A 22,435-nucleotide genomic window follows, 5' to 3' on the forward strand; every position below is an offset into this window, starting at 1 on the left:
ATTTGAAGTTGTCTCAAACAATACAGCACTTCTCTATGGATGATACCGTGCGTAGACTCACGTTCAGAATGGACCTCCTTGACCCGAGTAGTGAAACCAGAAAGGCGTCCAGTCATGGCAGCAGCTCTGTCCGTGCATATACCGACACAAAATGACCAATTCAGTTTTTCTGATATGTGATCATTCAAAGACTTGAATAGTTCTGCAGTTGTGGTGTTGCTTGACAACAAAAGTGCACATTAAATATCCTCATGCACATCGTCTTGAAAAATATATCGCAGAAAAACAAGCATTGTTGCCTTGTTGTAAACATCGATAGACTTGTTAACCTGGATTATGTACCACGGTGACTCATTAATCCTCTCTAACAATTGTGCCTCAATATCCTCTGCTATTTCAGCGATTCGTCTCATTATAGTGCTAGCCAAAAGAGGAACATGTGCCACCTTTTGAACTACAGCCTCTGAAAAGTTTACAGCAAATGTCCTTGGCAGCAGGCAGACTCAGCTCTTCACCAATGGTAAAGAGCTTCTCAGCTTTAGCAACGCGGTTAGCCACTAAGAATGATGCTCTCAGTGCAGACACATTTGATGAAGTGGTGGCCTTCAATAATTGCTTTTGTTCTTTGTGTTCATGCTTTTTTCTTTTGAAAAGCTCCAAAGGCTTATCTTTTAATGCAGGGTGCTTGGTCTCCATGTGGCGAAGCAGTTTTGAAGACTTCATGGCTTCATTGTATAGCCGGTTGCCACATATTATATACAAAGTGGGCTTGGAGAATGTGAATCACCTGTTGCAATGAAGCCATAATTTAAGTAGGTCTCTTGGTATTTTCTTTTAAATGCAGCTTGCATTTTGTTGTCAGTCTTAGAGTCTTCTGCTGTGTCGTCATTGGGTCTTTCCCCCTTTTCAAAGAAGTTCTCCAGTGACGTTTGGTTTTTACTCATTTTTGCTAGGGTTAGCTTGCGGGCTTACCAAACCTGTGACTGAGACAAGTGCGCAGTGCAGGATAGAGGCATGGACAGAAGTGGTAAATAAAATAATAGGTGGCCACGTGGGGACTAAAGTAAGTGTTGTATTATGACTTAAGGCCTGCCACCAGATGCAGCTGTGCAATTGAAGTACATCAACTCACTTGCCACTCTAAAGCCTGCCATGTTGCTTAATTGTCACTTGCCACTCATGGATAGGGTTTTGATAGGAGTCTGTAAGCATTTGATTTATTATAGCCTCTGTGCAGTTGAACCTTTATGCTAAGGATAGTCTATAATTGAGGCTGCTCCCCAGTGCTAGCATCACCACCTCAGCTCATCAGGCATTAGATTATCATAAGGAGTGTGCAACCTAGATCCCTCACATGCACAGTTTACAGTAGGGTTCATGCTCCTGTGAGAATCTAATGCCCCCACTGATCTGGCAGGAGACAGAGCTCAGGCAGTGATGTGAGCGATGGGGAGCAGCTGCAAATACAGATGAAGCTTCCCTTGCTGGCCTGCCGCTCCCCTCCTGCACTGCAGCCAGCTCCCTAACAGGCCACAGACAGGTACCCGTCCACAGCCTGGGGGTTGGGGACCACAGTCCTAAAAGATAAACTGAGGCCTAGAAGCAGAATGAGTCAGCTTCCAGGAATCACATTTAGGTGACTTAATTAGGGACATTATTTCTAGGTGCAAGGAAGATCTGATTTAAGTTGTCTTTGGTGAGCAATCAGCATTTCTGGGCATGTAATTAAATGTATATAAGAATTACTACTGATTTTAACCCATGGCCACATTCAGTAGGAACTATATGAATCTAGTTTTACATACCTATTTTGCAGGATGTATTTTCCTTAAGTCCAGAAATTTTTCTATGCCCTGTTGGAATGTTTTAATTACATTAGACTCTCAGATAATGAGCAAAAGGAGTATTTAATCAGCATTCTGTAGAGCCTCCGAGGTGAGAGTCCATGGGCAGCTGGCTCTGAGTGGATTCTAGCTAGCCCAGCAGTGCCCTTGAGTCTCCAGCTGTGTGACAAATGAGAGCCTTCACCACGTCCCTCCATGGCAATCTCCCCTCCAGTGCAGTGTGCCTCAACTGTACTGACTGGCTTGACTGATCACGACGCACCTGAATTATATTAACCCAATCATCTTAGATTCACAGGGAAGTCTTGTTCCTTTCCTTTCCTTTCTTTTTTTTTTTTAAACCCTTTTAAAAGAATGAAACAGGGAAGTCTTTTCTAAAGAGAGTTTTATTTTTCATCTTTCCTTATTTTCACAAAATTACTATCACAGTTCTGGTCCTTTCATGAGAGTGGGGATGTGGGGATACAGGAGTGGCAGTCCTAAACACTTAGGAAATTACGTACGTTTCTTTGTTCGTGGCTATCTGTCCTTTTCTGCCAGTTTTCATACCTATTAACTACTTATAGAACAAATTTCAAATTCCAAGCAACTATATGAATGGGATTGTATTAATTTTGTTTGAATTAAACTAGCCTGCAAAATGAGGCTCTGAGATATATACACAGGAATATATGTGTATGTATGTGTGTATACATACACACACATATGTATACTCCTACATATGTGTGTGCATCCCTGTGCACATACATACATACAAGTAAGACCTTCTTGAAGCATTACTTTGTTTAATAAGTGACACACATTTAATAAGCACAAAGCATTATGCTTGTCCTTGTATGGAAAAATGATGAAAAAGATACACTTTCTAACTTTCAGGTACTAAAATAGTAATAGGAAGAAATTAGGCATATTCACAAAAGAAAATAATATAACATAAATTCACAAGATTTTTATAAAACTTGATTTAACAGAGAGTTACAATTTATTTCACCAAAGGATTCTTCTCTTAAGAGGTGCAGTCAACTCTAGTTTATTTTAAAGCAGAACTTTAAATGCATTATATAATCAAAGTCTACCTGCATTTTCAGTAATATGGCTATTTGATAAAGCGATGATTATGTGTGTGGAAGGTTTGTTGTAATATTATTTATTATAATGAGATTTGAGTGTTTCTAGTTAATTGATAAAATTACCAGATAACGCTTTCATTTCTTCATTCTGAGAGTTATGACATATATAAGTAGTAACATTACAGTTCTACTTCTGGAATTCAACTTACAAAATGGTTGAATCATTTCCAGGCCATCTTATGTTTTATTCAGTGAACAAAAGAAACTGTGCATTGAAAGTATTTTCAAATCTTTTGGGTGAATATTCATAGTGACTGTTTCTCTAAGAAAAGTTTAGGGCACCCTGATCAGGCCAGAAGGCTGAAACCTCAGGAAGCAGCACTGGGGATGAAACACCACGTTAGATGCAATTCTGGCTTATTTCTGCCAGTTCTGTGAAAGAACACGTAACCGCCATTAGTCCCCATTGTAGAGCATGGGCTGACTTGCAGAGCTTGGCAAAGGCTTGACACTCATGGCTCCGCTCCTGTCCTTCAGAGCAAGCAGGCCTGGTAAGAGTAGGAGCAGCTAAAGCCCTTTATGGCTTGCCACACCATCCTGGGCTTTCTTCTTTTTTTAACCTCTCCTTGGAAGCTTTAAGGGTACAAACATCTGTTAAAGTAAATTAAAATAGAGACCAGGCCTGAAGAATCCCTGAGCAAAGCCAGTCACGCTTCATAAGTGAGCTTAACTTTCTTTGATTTGCAAATATAAGGGAAACTTAACTTGGGCTATGTCTTGTAAATGACTATATCAAATAAAAATGAAACTTAAGGCTAACCAATCAGAAGCCGCCAACTAACACAGTTATACAACTAGGGAACTTCCAACAGGATAGACTGAGTAAGACAGCTGTAGACCTGCAACCAATCAAATGTTTTCTTTGTCCTATAAATGTCTGCCCCTTGTGTTCCCTCAAAGGAACTCTTAAACCACTTCTCTTTTGTAGCTGCCTGACTCATGAATCACTGCTCAAATAAGCTCTTTCAAATTTAATTATGCCTCAGTTTAACTTTTAACATATCAAAAGACAAATATAGTTAAAGAGATCACATGTTGAATCAAACAAATAGGGCCATCTCATCATGGAAACTGTGCACAAGAAATGTGAGGCATTTACCTCTGCATGCCACTCACAGTGCCTAATTTAACCTAGTTGTTTCCCAATAAATGGAAGCAGCAAATAATGGAGAGCAAAGGCAAGGAGACTTCAGTTTTAACCCCACCTCTGCTACTTCCTTGCTGAAATGAGAGTAGTAATGCCTGCCTCAAAAAATTGAAGGGGTTACCTGAATCTTTCTGTTTCTCTTTCTTTTACTTTTACACACACACACACACACACACACACACACACACACACACACCTCAGTAGAAAGTATTTAAAAAGTATCCAATAAGGTAAGAGAAGACATAGAAATTTTTCTTGATTAATAACTTACAGCTTAGCATGCTTTTCTGTTTTGCAAGAAATGCATCGCTGGATGGTTGATTGATTAACTCCATAGATTCCAAGCCATGTAAAAGTTCCTCCCACTGAGATTGTCCAAAAAGTGTGCCGCCTGAGAGGATCTACATCAAAGCTATGAGACACAGAGAAGTCAGTAAACAAAGATGGTTCTTCGATGCCCAGATATTATTTTAGGTGATGAAATCATACAGCTAAAACTTTATAAGGTAGCACTGGACATACTCAAATATATTTAGTCGGGATCCATTTTTTGCTTGCTCTGTTACATTGTGTATTCCACCAGCATGGGCTGATCCTTGAATGAGAACCGTTAAGAAGCCAACAATCATGACAACCATCTGAAATGCATCTGTCCACACTACTGCTTTTAATCCACCCTGAAATGAAGAGAAGGGATGTGAGTTCTTAAAAATGAAGCCTGCAACTCTTCCAACTCTGCACAACTAATACAATCTCCTGCTAATACAAAACTCCCAAATACAATCATTCATTCTTTCATTCATTCAGCAGTAGTCACTGAGCATGTGCCAAGTACTATGTTAAGCACGGAAATAAAATGGTAAGTAACATTAAGTTAAGGTCCCTTCCTTAACTTCACAGAGTTTATAATCTAATAGGAGAAGTAGATATTAGACAACATGACAGCGATTTACTTAAAACTGTGCAAAGTGCAATTAAAGACAAGTTACCATGGGAGCACATAACAGGGAGTCCTGAACTGGTCTTGAGAATATGACGTTCAAGCTAAGTTCTGAAGAATGAGTAGGAATTTACGAGGTACAGAGGACAAAGAGGAGAAGGGCCCAGCATGTGTGAAGGAGGAAAAGCATTGGCTCTCTGAGGAAATGAAAGAAAGCTGGAATATATAGGTCAAAGGGTATGGAATGCCCCAAGGGGAAGTTTTTAAATTTGCTAGACACCAGAGCACACAGAGCCTGGCAAGGCCACTTAAATGATTTCTCAAGAGCAATAAAAGATCATTAAAGAGGGTTATATGATGAGAGATTTTGGTATTTGGTTATAGTAGTTTGAATGACAATTGTGTGGAGCATAAATTTCAGGACCGTAGAAGAAAAGGAATTGAGAGACAAGCTCAGAGTTCAGTTCAATAGTCCCTGCCCAAGATGATTGGCAGTTTGATGTAGAGTGGAGATGGAAAGAAGTGGATGGATTTGCAAGATATTTGGGGCATGAAATCAACATAGTTATGATTCATTGAATACAAGCAATGATAAAGTAGGGGAATTAAGGATAATTACCTGGGTCTAGCTTGTACAACCTGACATATTTTTTTTTTTTTTTCAAAAACTAGTAACAGCGAACACATTTTCGGAAACTGAGATGGCAGAATACTAAGGAAGAAGAAAGGAACTAGGAAGGCATGTTAGATTGCAGACATTCATGGAGGAAGGAGTTTTAAGAGCTACAAGGATGGTCACCTAGTGAGATGAGCACACCAGAGTTTCAGGGGAATGAATATCATAGAAGAACTTAGGGTAGAGTGATTAGGCAAGAGTTTAGAGCAGGGGTTATCAAACCTGTCTCCCCTCTCGAGTCATCTAAGGAACTTACAAGGGAAAAAAAAAAAGAAGAAAACAAAACCAAACATTTGAATCCTGTCCCCAGGGATTCTGAATTAATTGAGGTCTGTGTTGGGTCCCATCCTAAGCATCTTTGAAAACTCTGCAGGTGATTCTATGTAGAATTACAGTTGAGAACATGTGGGCAAGAAGGAAGAAGAGAGAGAGGCTTCTATAGTAGTTCAGGTATAGAAGCCCATAGGACCATGGAGCAGGTGGGATGAGCAAATAGGGAAAGATGAAGTAAAGATATATATATATAAAAGTTCTTTGAAAATGAATGAACATTGTGGTATTTTTAACATTGAAAAATGAATTATCATCCCTGGTTACTCCTCCAGAGTGTCAAGAACTTCAGTGAAAAGATGACAGGCTTCATCTTTATCTTAAGAAGAAAAGAAGACTCTGGAGTTGTTGCATCATTTCTTTTTAATTAAAATTAAAGTTCAATTTAAAAAATAGACATTAAAATACCTGCCAAAGGCATTGTATTTATATATTTTGTTCAAATTATGGTTTGAGGAATAAGAAATTTCTTACCTCCCACCTCCTAGGTAGCACTATCTTGATATCCTTTAAAGACCTTAAGCCTTCCAAACCCAAATCTCAACATCAGATTTTTGTGGAATGAAGACCAATTGTTAAAGGCCTCAGTTTTCAGAGGCTACTTTTTTATGCAAAAATCTGCATAAATCTGAACATTAGCTAGACATGAGGCAAAAGAACAAACCATTTTATCAAATATTCTTCAAAAGGCAGATGAAAGCCACCATGAAGACTTCTCTGATTCCTTCATGCAGCAAGACTCTCACTCTCTTTCTCACTCTTCAGTAACACACACTCACATGCACAACACACACACCCCACTGATCTTCTATAAACTGATTGTGCCTTGCATATCACTTATATATTTAATTAGTTTCTGTTGTTTTGGGTCTAATGTTCACCTTACTAAATTGCAAACCCCTGGATAGCAGGAATTGCCTCCCCCCTGCCCCTCTTCACTGGTCATTTTAGATGCCACACAACCACAGGCTTAGCAGAGTAAAGAGACTGCAATATGAGCAAAGGCGTTAGATAAATAGGCCACCATTTTGGTGAGATGCTCAGCCGTAGCCTCTAGCCTGGCCAGAGAGAAGAGAGATGGAGCAGAGGTGTCGTGAGAGGAGATGGGTGAGTGCAATGGATTCACATAGGGAAAGATTTCCAACACCAGGCTAAGGAGCTTGCACTTTACCTTGTGAACAATGGGAAGTAAGAAGAGAATTAGGTCAGTCAAGTGGCATGAAGAAATGGATGTTTTAAGAAGATTAATCTGACAGAGGCATGCAGGGTGTGGAAACAAGAAGAGACTGGAAGCATGGAACCAGTTAGGAGGTAGTAAATTTAGTTCATTTTAGTTAATTGTGATCATTAAAATATCCAGACTTGTTTCTGAGGTTGCGGTTTTTGTTTCTACTTGTCCTACTTTTTTTAATACTTGTTTTCCTCTTCTCTTCTCCTGCTTAGATGAAATGAGGGTTTTTTATTTTAATTCCATCTTTCCATTTTGAATGTTTCATTTAAATGAATCCCCTTAAAATTTTGCTAGGGTTTTGAAATTTAGAGTCAAAATTTAAGCAATGCCTTAATCTCCATCAATTCAAGGATTATAAAACCCTTAAGTCTGATTATCCTCTTCCTGATTAACATGCTATTGTTATACAACTTGGGGGTTATTATTTTTCTTAATTCCAAAATTATATATGATAATAATTATTATTATGGATATATTTTGTATCTTAAATTATATAACATATAACATATACTAATATAATATATAATTATATAATAATTAAGCACTGAAATTATTTGACTAAACTTACTAAATGTTTACTATTCTATTTTCTTATCAGCACTTCATCCATTTTCAACTGTCATAGTATTGTTCCTTCTTCTTATAGTACTTCCTCTAGATTTTTCTTTGGGGGAGATCTTTTAGTGCTAAATTCTCTTGTTTCTTTACATTCAACTCCTGAAAGATAGTTTTGTTCAAAACACAATTATAAAGTTGACAATTGTTTTTCCTCAATACTTCAAATACATTATCCCTTTGTTTCTGGCTTCCGTTGCTGTTGCTAAGAAACCTGGCTTCAGTGTTTCTTTGCAGGTATCTCTTTCTGCTCTCTGGCTCTTTTTCAGATCTTCTATTTGTATTTGCTATTCTATTGTTTTCTTAATGCGTCTAGATATGGACTTCTCTTTTTCTTTTTTAAGGTTGCACTTTCTAAATCTATAAATGCTTTGTCTTTTATCATTTCTGAAAAATTACAAGCTGTAATTTTTTGAAGTATTACTTCTCTTCCATTCCCCCTGGAGTCTATCTTCTGAGACTCCAATTGGACATAAATTAGACTTTCCTATCTTGATCCTCCAGATGTCTCCATTTCTCCTTCATTTTTCCATCTCCTTGTCTCTCTGTTATACTTTGGGTCATTTCTTTAGACGTAGATTTAGTATACCAACTGCGTCTTCAAATGTATCTGCTCTTTATCATAGTGATTATATTGTGTGGTCATTCTTGATGCTTACATATTTTTGAAATTGCATCCTTTATTTATTTAAATTTTTTGTGCATATCTATTCTTTATTCAATATAGTGCAATTCCAATAATGCTGTTCTTGAGAGGCCAAATCTTGTTTGTTGTTTTGCTGATTTTCAATCATGGTACCTTCCTATTTTATATTTCTAATGATATTTTATTATAAGATTATTGTTGGATCTTTATCTGTGTGTATCTTATATTCCTAAGTTGGATTTGTCCTCCAGAGAAGATTTCCACTTTTTTCCTTGCAAGAACCAAAGTGCATCACTGAACTGGAACCACTTCAGCTTTCCTCAGTGATCCCAGTGTAATGTGATAGTGCCAGGCTCACTCTACATTGCCACTGACCCAGGACTCAATATCTCAATAGTAGTAGCGGTATCAACACCTGCCTTCAGGTCAGCCCCATCTATCTTGTCTACCCACCACGTACTCCTTCCAAATATCAGTCTTCATTATTCATATATTTAAAATTATTTTGTTGTTATACTATTGTGCTACTTTATTTTATAGGGGGAAAGATTTATTTGGGGAGCTATGATATCTTTTATAAGGCCAGCAGTGCATCAAGAAGTTGTTATATCTGGCATCTTATTGCCCTTCTATGGACAGCTACCGCAACGCAACTGATCTGTCATACATGGTCAAAGGTGGAAGGAGCAGGAAGGTATTTTTAACTAGGTAGGAGGAGGTGTGTGTCTGGAATAGAATTATGGTAGTGAGAATGGAATGAAAAAAATGAAGATAAAGCTTTGAGTGTAAGAAATAATTTGAAGTATGAAAAAGAGAGATAAGAGCATTTTAAAATTGTGTATAATCAGGATAGATATTACAGAATATGTGATACGTAAATAATGCCAATATATATGAACGGTTTCCTATGTGATATATCAAGTACCTTATTTTTCTCTATCGAAGAAGAAAGAGAATCCTACTGTCTGGGAACCATTTCCATATGCTTAACTGGTTAATTATAACTCACACATGGTGCAGTGACTCAGAATAATAAAGATCTGAGTTGTAGGGTGTGGGCAAACAATAGGTGCGCAATAATTTTGGTTGAACTAATTGTAATAATTATATAAACATGTTGCCAATTCCACTCAGGTACCTTGATTAGAAACAGAGCATGTGTAAAGCCAAATTTTAAATGTAATCTAGGCTTACCCATAAATGAGACAAAAACAAGCTGTGGAATCCTCAAGTTTACCAAATACCGGCCATCCTATTCATTCATACATATATTTTGTTATTTCTCAACCAATAGACAATGAAGTATAAGTGCTACTGATGGCTTATGATCACTACTAATGAGCACACTTTTTTCTCAGGATTTGCACAGGGCCACCTTTCTCTCAAGGAGACATTTCTTTCATCAAATCTTTTCTTATTAGGCATGGCTTTCTCGAAATGAGCTCAGAGCCTAAATTCTCCCAATGGTGAGTACTAAAAAGAATTTGAAATAAAACAACAGCACCTTCCTCAGGAAAATTGGACAGATAAGCTGACATACTTCTATTTAATTTTGGAATAGCGATTTCTGCTATAATTAGATGCCTGTTGTTGGAGATTTGCCCTTACCCCATATTAGGAGGTAGTGCTAAATACTTTTTCACAGCTAGATACATACCAGGGTACAGTAGAATGTGCAAACAATTCCTGTTGCAAACACAGAGCCCCAGAGATCAAACCCAGTCACTAGAAAAAAAAGGAAAAAAATATTAAAAGAATTTTCTCTGGAAAAAGTAAAAGAGCAAGTTTTATGAAGAAAAAAGTCACAATATTTTTGTCAGTGTTCTTTGTGAGCAAAAATAAAAATAAAATTAGAATTTTCCCTCATTAAATTTTCTCATCTTTGAGAAAGATTCTTTTATTACATTTTTATACTTCTAGCCAGTCCATAAATTTCATGTGATGTTCAGTCAAATTTTTCCTAAGATTCTGTAGCTTCCAATCTTTGGTACAAATATTTTTTGGTTTTGAAGTTTTTTTGTTTTCCTTGACAAAGTTTTCTGAGCACTCTAAAACCACCTAAACATCAACCATGAATTAATATTTCTCAATGTAAGCACATAGCCCAATTAAATTGCATATTAAGGACTTTCTATATGGTGGGTGTCATTGTAAAATTTATTTTCACTTTTATTTTATTCTTTCCTTTTTGTTTCCAGGATTTTATTTCCTCAAAAGGATCAACTATAAATCTTAATGTAATTATTACAGGCCTCTTTTACTCTTGTACTCAGATTATCCACTTCATGAAATCACTGAAAAAGAATCATATATTATAGATGACCCTACCTAGTGGTTGTTCATATACAATACCAAAGCTGTTATAATTTTGATGATTAAAAAAACAAAAACAAAAACAAACCCAAGTAAACAAAGCAATCAAACTTGATATTTAAAACCATGTGAAGCAAAATCAAATAACTGCATCATCTGCAATGCTCAACTTTAGAACTTTATGTAGTAACATCTACAGTAAATCATAGCTCCCTAACCAGAGAAATATCTCCCCAGCAAGATATTTTATATGTAATTCTCCAGAGTGAGAGTTCAGGCATAAACTGGGTGGAATGTGCCCAAGGGAATGTCCAGAACTCACCTTGATTAAGCGCCAGAGCAGGAGCATACACCACCACTCCTGTGTAGAGAATCTGACGGAGAAACAAGAGTCAGGCAAACAGCGGAGGAAGCGACATGGGGAGAACAACCAACTGCCTAGGAAGTTCTTTGTTGACCTTAGAGAAGTACTTCCTTCAACGTGTTCACCAGACATTTCATTCCCATCCACTCTAATTGTGATGTTATTCACCACTGTCACTAGATTATAGAGAGGATGTAAGTGTTAGATGGAGGAATAGGGTTGGATTTTCAAGGCACCTACTAGTTCTGAGATTTTATGGTTGTATTTGGTATATTTCTAAGGGATACAGAAATAGCCTTCAAGAGTGTTTGATACACTCTCCCTGTATCCACTCCCCTCATGCACACACATCGCAATGGGCTCTCTGCTGACTTTATGAGACACTTTACTAAGGAAAAGAAGCACATTCTGGCAGTTTGCTGAAATATAAAATTCAGAGTGGAGATGGAAAGAATCTGTCAGGAGAAAGTACTGTGCGGGGAAGACTAACAACTTGGGTGATCTACATAATGAATATATCTTCTAACCAGCAGAATCACAACCACTACATTGATGGAAATTGGTATAATTCCATTTTGTTTTAAATGGAATTTCACCATTTAGAGATTCATGTGGGGATTTTCAAAGGTAAATATCTGTGGGCAGGTTGTCTCCTATTCTCTCGCTTAAATCCTTCAGTCCATGAGTAGGAGTATTGATTAAGAGGGAAGAAGCTTATCTCCTAGCAGAAAGTGCTTTACTTAGAAGTAGGAAACACGCCAGTGGTGTGCCACAGGCAAGCTTGGGGCAGCATGAAGGCAAATCAAAGCCTGAAGGGCTGGAAAGGAGTCCATAAGAGAGAAATGGGGATATTGGTTAGGAATATCGTCTTAAAATGACTTTCAGCAAAACTGTCATTTCTGGTTCAACTCAGTTAAAACAATAAAAAAAAAAAATGTCGGATACCCAACCATTCCATAGCTAAAGCAATTCATACAGGTTAAATAGAAGTGAAATAAATGTTAAGAAAATGTTTTTTTCCCTTGTGGCTTACAATATACCTTTATTTTTAGTCCAGATCTGTGGGATCTGTGCAATATGAACACCTCTCAAGGTAATCACATATCTTGAAAGTGCTATCCTTGGAAGAAAGTAGTGTCTTCTTAGTATTAAAGCATATCCATTAATCCAGTTAATTGCCCCTAAAGTAAACACACCTGTATCTTGCAAGCCCACAGTTTCCACCTCTTACCGTCTGTACAATGTAGATGACTGTTGCTGCATAGCGAACTAGTTTGTTGAATCGTAGTTGCAAGTACTAGAGAGAACAGAAAGACATGTAGAGCCAGTGAGTTTTAGATAAGAGCTGTTAAGAACGTCCTTTTTTTCTTGATATGCCTCTGACTTTCATGCTTTGGACTTATAATGTGATTTTTATGGTATGTCTCCTTAGAAGCAACAGGGAAAAAAAGCACAGAGTATAAAAAGTCAAAGATCTATTAAAACTCAATCCTTTTTCATGCTTCTCATGATGGTCAGAGAAAATAAGTGGGTTGTTTGAATAAAAATTCAAGTCTTCTGACTTTGTGCCCAGAAGTCTTCCTACTAGGCCCACTGAAGCCATTATTTCCTTTTATATTTTTACTGCTCCAAATTCAGCTCAATTCTTCATTTTCTCTTTCCTGAATTGCTGCTGCAGCTCCCTAATTGATCTCCCTAATACCAGTCCTTGCCCATTCATCCCATCAAACACGTATCTGCCACATTGATTCTCTTAAAGCAGAACTCTAATCACAGCATTCTTTTTCTTAAAATCTTCAATGATTCCCTATCACAGACAAGACAAAGCCCACATCCCAGGCTTGATATTCCAAACCTTCTATTGTCTGGACCATATCTTAACTCATACCACTAACCTTCACATAGTTTATTCTTCACATAAAATCAGCATCTGTTGTTCAGCTAACATGTTTTGTACTTTTCAGACCTTTCCTTTGTTTAGGCAGAACTCTCAATGGAAGAGCCTCCCTCTCCAAATTTTTGTTAAATATTAATTCTTAGTCATTGAACAAAAATGATCCAGTCACTACGCCTGTCCGTACTCACACTTTCTCCTCTTAGCTCACGTGGCACTAATAATATTCAACCTTTGTCCTGGGTAGCAGTTGCTGTCTTGTACTTTGGTGTTGGGTTGTTTATCTTACTATATTCATTTTCTATGGCTGCTGTAATAAATCACCACCCATTTGTTGGCTTAAAACAACAGAAATTTATTCTCGAACAACTCTGAAGGTCAGAGGAAAAAACGAATTTCAGTGGGCCAAATCGAGGTGTTGGCAGGATTGCACTTCCTCAGGAGGCTCTAGGGAAGAATCTGCTTCTTGCCTCTTTGAGTTTTGGTGGCTGCTGGCAGACTTTAGCTTCTGATTGCCTCACGCCAATCTCTACTCCTATAGTTGCATTGCCTTCTCTTTCATCTGTGAAATTTCCAACTACCTCCCTGCTGTAGAGATACCTGTAGTTATATTCATATTTAATTCCCACCTGGATAATCCACAATAATCTTCTCAAGATCCTTAATTTAATCACATTTGCGATGATCTCCACCTTTTTTTTTTGTTGTTGTTAACTATGTAAGGTAACATTCACAGCTCTCAGGAATTAGGCATGGGTGTATATTTGGGAGAGGGTGGTGATTTTTTTCAGCCTGCCACATTTATCATCTCTGATACAAACAAGCGGTGTTCTGCTTTATTCATTTTTATTTTTTTCATGTATGCATTCATTCAACAAATATTTGTTACTTGCCTTTCATATTACACTCCTGATACACCATAATCAAATATGATACAGTCTATGCCATAAAAAAATCTTAAAGACTAAATGAAGGGACCATTAACAAATATTTATATTAATAAAAGTAAAGTTACAATTGTGATATATACTAGAAGAACAGCTACGATTAGCTGGGAACATAGTAAATAGCAGTATCTGACTTACTGTTAGAGGTAAGGAAAGGTTTTATTAAGTATTCTAGAAGACATTGCTATGTGTCTTCCAGAGCATAATAAACATATATTGAATGAAAAACACTAAATTTTAAAAGTAGCAATGTCTTGAGGATTCAATTTCTTATTAGTAGTTTCTGCTTGGTAGTAGTTCTTTCTTAACTGAATTTGAGAAAAGTCATTTTGATTAAATCAGGAGTTAACTACTGATTTGCCCTTTTCCTAGGAATAGTACATAAATGTTTCACAGCCCTTCTTAAAACAAGGAACTCCTCTTGGTATAATTATGGTTCCATTTCACATTAACCCACATTTCTCAGCTTACTCCCATCTAGATCCCCCCATCTTTCAGGTAAAAAAACAAACAAAACAAAAAAAACACCCTTATTTTCAGGCCCTCTTTCTTCAGATGATACATTCAGTGAATTGTGAGCCGGGTTATAGTCAGTCCTGTGAATGTGTGACTCAGGGCACTAGATATAAGGAAACTATTCTTTCAGAAGAAGGGAAGTCAGTGAGGAGTCAAAAATCTCAATTATCACAGGATAAAAAACACTGCAAAACTTTTGTGTTGAAGACAACCTGGGTTCAAACCCCATGCCCTTGTGAAGATTAGTTACTCCAGTTGGTCATGGTTTTCTCTTCCTAAAATAGATGATTATATGCATCAAATGGCATAATATATTATAATGCCAACTGCAGGGCTAGAAATATAGAATTTAGTGACCGTAGTAGTCACCGTGTGTGTCACCCATAGCGTATTGACACTCACTGTTCCAGTACATGTTGATGGCACTAAAAGTGCCTGTGATTATTTGCTTGAGGGCTTTCTCTCAGCCCTTGCATAGAGAAGATGAGAAATGCTTGGGGGTATTGTCATTGGCATTTAGCCAATGACTAAATGGATTTGGACGAAAAAATGCCCTGGCTTCCTTGCCTTTCAGAGAGGACAACACTGAGACACGCTCTGCACTGTCTCTTAGAGATCCCCATACCCAGTACGATTGAACCCTTGTTGCTCACAGTGGTAACCTGCTCAAAAGTGCACTTTTTACTGGCTTCTTTTCCTTCCCTGTTTCACTTTGCCACTTGCCTGTTGGTGCTTCCTGGGATCACTTCCCTCCAAATCAATTTGCATTCAAATCCTTGTCTCAAGATCTGCTTCTGGGGGAACACAACTTAAGACAGTGATATTTCTAGCCAATATAATACAAGTGGAGACTTTAAAAATGCTCCTGTAATGAGGTGTTTTCTCTTGCTGGTCGGAACTCCTTTCCATCACATAAAGGAGCCCAGATAGCCTACCAGAGGAAGAGACCAAATGTAACATAGACAAGCTGTCTCACCTGCATTCCCCTAGATAAGAGAGCCCCTCGCCAATTCACTACCTGACGGAAGTCACATAGATGCCCCAGGAGAGAGCAGTAGAAGAGCCTTCTGGGGCCCAGTTGAACGAGGCCAAATTGCTCATCCACAGCATTGTGAGCAAATACAATTGTTGTTTTGAGACATTTATTTTTGAGTGGTGTGCTACACAGTGATAGATACTCAAGACAAAACTTGGTACTAGAAGTGGGGAGATGTTGTAACAAAAACCAAAACTACGCAGTATTAGCTTTGGGACTGAGTGGCACATGAAGTCTGAGAAAGCAAAGGGGAAATTAATTCTGAAAAATGGTAAGTCCATGAGAACACTGCTATAGGAATCTGCAAAGTTAACGATTTTCGCATCTCAGTTTAGTTCCACTCAGTTCAGTCAATTCAGCAAAACTACAGGGACAGTACGGGGAAAAGGCTGTGTGAAGAAAGAACTGGATCAGAAGTCAGGTTCTCTGAATTCCACTTTGAGATTTGCTGATATCTCGCTTTGTAATCTAAACCTCTGGTTTCTCATCTGTGAAAGAAGAAAGGTTATTACAACTGCATAATTTTATACATGAAAGAATGTATTCAGTTTTCCTTTTAATATATTTACTCATTCACTCAGTGGTCACCTTTGGTCTGTGTGTATATAAGCTATTACTATAGTCAAAATTAAATATACAATGGAAGAGTTACATGCTTCATACCTGCTTTTAAAAATGCCAGAGGTGACACTTACCAACATTATGTTGGATTATTTTTAGAACCCCAAACTTGATCTAGCTACATGCTTTTCCATTTTGGAAAATAGCAACTCCACTTTTCATATTGGTTCAAGCCCAAAGAACATAGAGCCAACCTTTACTCCCCCTTTCTCTCACTTCCAACATACAACTTGTAAAAGAATCCTAGTGCCTATCCTCCACTTTAAAAACATGTCTACTTACATTGTCTCCTCTGTTTCCACCCTACTACCATCATCTCTTGCCCAGATTATGTCAATAGACTCCCGATTAGTCCCTCCAATTCAGCAGTAAAAAACCATACAATCATTCTCAATATCCAGCTAAAGTAATCCTCTTAACACAAAAATCACATCATGTCACTCCTCTGCCCAAGCACTGTAATGTCCCATCTCACTTAGAGTAAAAGCTAATCCCTACCATGACCTAAAAGGCCTCATAATATTAGTTCAGGCCCTATGAGACCCTAAGTATCTATTTTATGACAAATATTTTATAACACCATTCTGTTGAAATAGTATCTTATATCCAAACATCTAATTTCTCAAAATATAAATATAATTACTACAATACCAGGACTGTCATTTAAAGGAGACCTAAACAGAAAGCAACTTACCAAAAAAAAAAAGTGCGCAATGTATAAATGCTCAGAAACCACTATTCAATAAGACATAGTGAAGTAGTAGTCTGGGCATTATCATAATGAAAACATTGGATTGAAGAGAAGTAAGTAATTCAGAAGCCATGAAGTCCAAGAAAAATGAGAGAGCAGGTAGGAATTAGCCTACAAACTAGTGTTAAGGGCAAATACTAACAGACTGGATTTACTAGTGTATGGTAAGAGAAAGAAGAAAATAACCTTAACTAAGTGAAGATAACATAATGAGACTAATTATAAACTGTCCAATTGAGATAATGAAAATGTATGATATTGCAAATGAGCTGAGCCTAATTTATAACTGGAGGGTGAGAACAATTTCTTATGCTTTGACATGGGACAGGATAGTGATAAAGTAGCACAGATGGCATTATCTTAGTCTTGAAATTCCACTGCCTATCAAGGCATTTAAATTAGTTGGCTATTGCTGTAAACACCCACCCCAAAACTCATTGGCTCAAAAACCAAATATTTATTATTGCTCATAATTCTGAGGCTAAACTGAGTAGCTTCTCTGCTCGTTTGGTCAGGACTGTCTTGTGGCTACAATTAGCTGGAAGACAGCTGAGCAAGGAGGTCTAACACGGCCTCACTCTCATGGCTGGCACTTGGCATTGGCTGTTGGCTGGTGTCTCTGTTCTTTCCTGCCCACTCCTGCTCCTGAAGCTAGTCCAGCTACTCCAGCTTTCTTACATAGCAGTATTAGGGCAGCTTTCCAAGAAGACAAAGGCAGAAACCACAAGCCTCATGAGGCCTAGGCTCCAAATTCACACATCATTTTGGCCACATTCTAGCGGTCAAAGCAAGTCACAAGACCAGCCCAGGTTCACAGAGTAGGGAAATAGACTCCACCTCTTTCTATCTTTAGTACTTGAAAAGACCTCAGCAAGCATATTTTTGAATAGGTAATAGAGAATGGAGGATGAACAAAGAAACAGAAATTCAAGATGCTACAAAGAGGTTGAGTGGTATAAATCTGGGAACAGTGACAACAGCTATAATACAAATCTTACATAGCATTTACCGTTTACCAGGCTCCATTAAAGGTATTTACATGTAATATCTCATTTACTCCTCACAGACATCCTTTGAGATAGCTGTTGTTATTACCACTATTTTACACAGATGAAAAGCAGGTATGGGTATGGAAAAGTTAACTAATTTGTCCCCAAAGTCATGAAACCAGCAAGTGGCAGAGCTGGCATTCACAGCCAAGTAGACTGAGCGTAGAGTCTCTATGCGTCTAACCCCTGTGCCATGATGCCAATTTTATAGAGCAAGAGGCAATCCCAAGTAACCTCATCTGTACTTTATACACTCTAGGTATCTTATCATTAGAATACCAAAAATTTTAAAATATGTAGCAAATAACAATAGTAAATATTTTAAAAACAATTTTGTAAATTAAATCCAAAGAAGTCCTTGTATGGTGTATATCTGTACTAGTTTATTAATTGAAAGGGAGTCTCAAATCTCCTTGGTTGCTGAATACAATTGGTTTATTGCTTTTGTAGTAACTGAACCATTTTTCTAAAACTAGTTACAGCTAAGCATGTACTGAGTAGCATATATGGAATAGACACATTGCTCAGGATGAGTAAATTGTTCCTTCATTTCAAGGCAATGTTTTTATTTCATTTTAATTTCTAGAAAATGCACTGATTTATAGTGTGTGTGCACCCATAACTTTTGATTTTAAAAAGTTATTATTATGTACTAAAGTACTGCTAATTTATATTTGCAGTGGTTTCTGAACATTAAAAGATCATGCAGTACAGGGTACAATTGCTCCTTGTATATGTGTGTCTTATACATTACAAGACATCTGGAGTCTCTGCTCCCTACTCCTTAAGTTTCAGTAGTGGCCCCTAATCACTATGACAACCAAATTTTCCCACAAATATCCAAAGTGCTCCCTCTGTGTGGCACCACCCCCACTGGGACCACTGCTGTATGTCACTGGGCCCTCCCACCTCTTTAATCTCATTTTTTACCGTTGTGCCCTTTGCTCATTCTTCTCCAAGCCTACTGGTTTCTGTGTTGTCCTTCAACATGACAATCGTACCCCTTCTTTAGGGCTTTTGCATCTGTGACTCCTTGAGCCTGGGATGTTCTTCCCCTGTCTGATGCAATCATTTGCTTTCTCCTGGTCTCTATGTAGGTGCCCTAACATCATTGAAGTTTTACTTGACCACCCTCTATGAATTATGGAGATTCTCCACCTAAACAGAGAGATTCTCCACCTAAGCGTTGCTTTTCTCTGCCTTATCCTATTTGTTTTTTCTCTATTGTCTTTTGTAGGGCACATTAGCATAGTGATTCACACTATGATCTCTACAGTTAAACTGCCTGGTTTGAAAAACTGCTAGTTGCTAGTCAAGTGACTTTGAGCAATTTACTTCACTCTATTTGCCTCAGTTTCCTGGTCTGTTAAATGGGGATGATAGTGCCTATCTAAAAAAGATTGTTTTAAAGCTAAATGAGTTAACACACGTAAAGTAGTTAGAGCAGTGCTTAGCACACATTTAAATGCCATATAAATTTGTGTTATGATTGTCTTACATGGTATATGTTTATTGAATGCCCTTTTTTGCTATAAAGTAAGCTCCATGAGGGCAGGGACTTGGTTCAATGCTTTATCTCCAGGGCCTAGAATAGGATGCCTAGAACAAGCCCAGCCTGGTAGCGTATGCCTTTAGTCCCAGCCACTTGGGAAGCTAAGGCAGGAGGGAGGATCACTTGAGCCCAGGAGTTCAAGAATAGCCTAGGCAACATAGTAAGACCCCACCTCTAGAAAAAAAATGTGGAGAAAAAAGAATGCCTAGAACATAGAATATGCTTAATGAGTATTTACTAAATGAATACACAGTCATAAAATTATATTCCACATCTAGGTAGTTTTTTATAACTTAAAAATCTCTTTCACTTTAAACTGAACATTCATGAAAGAAGGAAGTTATTTTCTAGGTGTAAACTTGAGTTGAGAAATGCTAAATAATTGGCACATAAAGTGGTCCTGTTGGTAAGCAATGGACTTAGACATTGAACTTGTATTTTCTAACTTTTCTCTCTCATTTTGTCTCTCTTTAGCAGTCTTAGGCAATCCTTTTTTAAATGAATTGTTTAGCATTAAAAAAAAAGCAGAAAACTCAGTAATATCTTTGGAGTCTAAACTTCATAGTTGAATGGAAAACCTATAACATATTTATATTTTCAGAAGTATATTAATAAGCAATGGGATATGTGTACATTTTTAGGACTAAGTATAAATGTAGTCATTTTCTCTTGAATCTACAACCCAGGTAGAATCATTACATGACCCAACCCTAACTACTTTCTTTATGGGGGAGGGGGAGTTAATATTGAATATTTGGGATATGATCATCTAGGAAATCATAAGTTTTAAGACCTTCTAGAAAGTGTCTATTTGCCTGAATGGCTTTTCAAATCTAGAGTAACTCATTTAGCTTACAGAATTTTAAAAAATGATCAGTTATTAGTCTTCTGCTGTGACTTAGTAGGGGTGATGTTGGACAATGAAAATAAACACCATGTTTAATAGAAACTTACTCATGATCACACAAATATTGGACATGAAAACTCAATTTTGAACATGATGTTTTTATTGAGAATTATTGCAAAGCCAAAACACCACTGCCTCATTTTTCTTTCATTAAAGTAATTCCCATATTTGTATTATTTAACTTTTCTTTCCTATTAAAATATTTTTTGTTTTTCAAAAATATTATCATTTTCTCATTAAAAATTTAAGCCTTATAATAATCTGTATTTAAATGCTCTCTACTGTCTACTAAACAGAGATACCGGAAAATAATAGGTTCTCAGTAGACTTTACCCACTATTCAATCTTAACTAAGTCATTCACCTGTATTTCAGTTTTCTCAGCTGGAAAACTGCAATTCTCATGATATTTGTTCTATTTGCATTTTAGAATAATGATGCTAAATAATAATAAATAATAACATCAGCTCTCTTTTATTGAGAACCTCCTACAAACAGGGCAATGTGTTACATGTTTATATATAGGTTCTCATTTAATCATTGAAATAGCCCTGTGGGATTGACATCATTATTTCCATTCTACAGATGGGAAAACAGGTGTGTCTGTATCCAAAGCTTAGGCTTTTTTGCGATAACATTTTAATGTCTTTCCCATAATGTATGATTGCCCTGAAAATCAGTGAGTGTTCTCCGAGTACCAGGTGTTATCATCAAGATAGTAAGAAGAACAAATAAGAATAACAAAATCCTTTGAGTAGAGAGAAAATAATAGTTTCTGCTGATATAGAGAAGGGAGCAGTTCTCTTACCTCATAAGTGCTGGTGATGCCAGACCTGTAGAACACAGGGAGAAAGAGCTCTGACGTGAAGATGACGACAAATGCATACGTAATGAAGAAGATTAGGAAGGGTGCCCCAAAGCGATAGACCTCGGCAGGGGTCCCCAGAACAGTTACAGCTGACATGAAGCTGGCTGTCAGAGACAAGGCTACGGGACCAAACGTCATTTGTCTTCCTCCCACCAGGAACTCCCCGGAAGTTGCCTTTTTTCTCTCCTTAATGGCAAAGAACACTCCAATGCTGGAGGAAATGACAAAAAGGGCTGCAAATACAACATAATCCCAAACTGCAAAGTTCTTCACCTCCATGCTGAGAAGGATAGCACCAGAGAGTTGCTTTCAACCAGGTCTCAGGGAGATGCTTCCAAAAGCAAAGCTTAGTACAGCAGAGGCTTTGCCCAGAGGGGAGATAGATGGTGATTCCCCGAAGAGAATGACGACCAGAGGCACTTGTGTGAATCTTCAGACACCAAGTTATATTCAGAGAAGATCTTAAAAGTTGACTACAAAGAAGAATCTGGTAGTGGTATGGGTACCAAGAGATGAGAACTTGAAACCCGTCCCTGGTCAAGAGCTGTCTGTTCCTCTCCTGAGGATCATCACATATGCGATGGAGAAGGAATTCAGATATGTTCTGAAATTAATAACCACTGGGGGTGGACTAGACTTGCCAGATAACATGCTCTTTTATCTCCTAGATTTTTTTTTTTTAACTTAAGGTTAAACATTACTGGGAAATGTTGGTTAAACATTACTGATAAAAGTTGACCGCCTCAGCATTTTTAATTAGTGAAGTGGAATCTGTAAAATGCAAACACAACCACTGTCTTTCTCCAGACTAAAGGAGGGTGGAGGATGAGGGCCGGCAACTGCTGGAGGCAGTGAGTGTGGACGGAAAGGAGCAAAGGCCTAGGAATCCGAAGACCTTTGCCCAAATCCTGGCTCAACCACGAGTGAACTGCAATATTTTAAACAAATCATTTAACTTTGCTAAACTTCACCTGGAGCACTGGGATAAGAAGACATTACAAGGTTATCACGAGTATTTAAATCTAAAACTCTTGATCTTCTCGGTCCTGGATCTACCTC

The 22,435-nt window shown here is 37.6% G+C and overlaps 1 protein-coding gene across 1 annotated transcript in view; it reads right to left on the reverse strand.

The window, feature by feature from the left end:
- SLC5A12 (solute carrier family 5 member 12) overlaps positions 1-21,975 on the reverse strand; it is a 53,076-nt gene extending 31,101 nt beyond the window's left edge. Inside the window, exons 1-6 of the mRNA XM_045557696.1 lie at positions 21,317-21,975; positions 12,468-12,533; positions 11,195-11,246; positions 10,217-10,284; positions 4,644-4,798; positions 4,393-4,533 (exon numbers count right to left, since the gene is read on the reverse strand). Coding sequence (XP_045413652.1) covers positions 4,393-4,533; positions 4,644-4,798; positions 10,217-10,284; positions 11,195-11,246; positions 12,468-12,533; positions 21,317-21,655 — 821 coding nt within the window. The 5' untranslated portion in view covers positions 21,656-21,975. The remainder of the gene's footprint in view (positions 1-4,392; positions 4,534-4,643; positions 4,799-10,216; positions 10,285-11,194; positions 11,247-12,467; positions 12,534-21,316) is intronic.
- Positions 21,976-22,435: the final 460 nt, after the last annotated feature.

The sequence above is a fragment of the Lemur catta genome, chromosome 7, assembly GCF_020740605.2.
Source record: "Lemur catta isolate mLemCat1 chromosome 7, mLemCat1.pri, whole genome shotgun sequence".
In the NCBI taxonomy this organism is placed as follows: Eukaryota; Metazoa; Chordata; class Mammalia; order Primates; family Lemuridae; genus Lemur; species Lemur catta.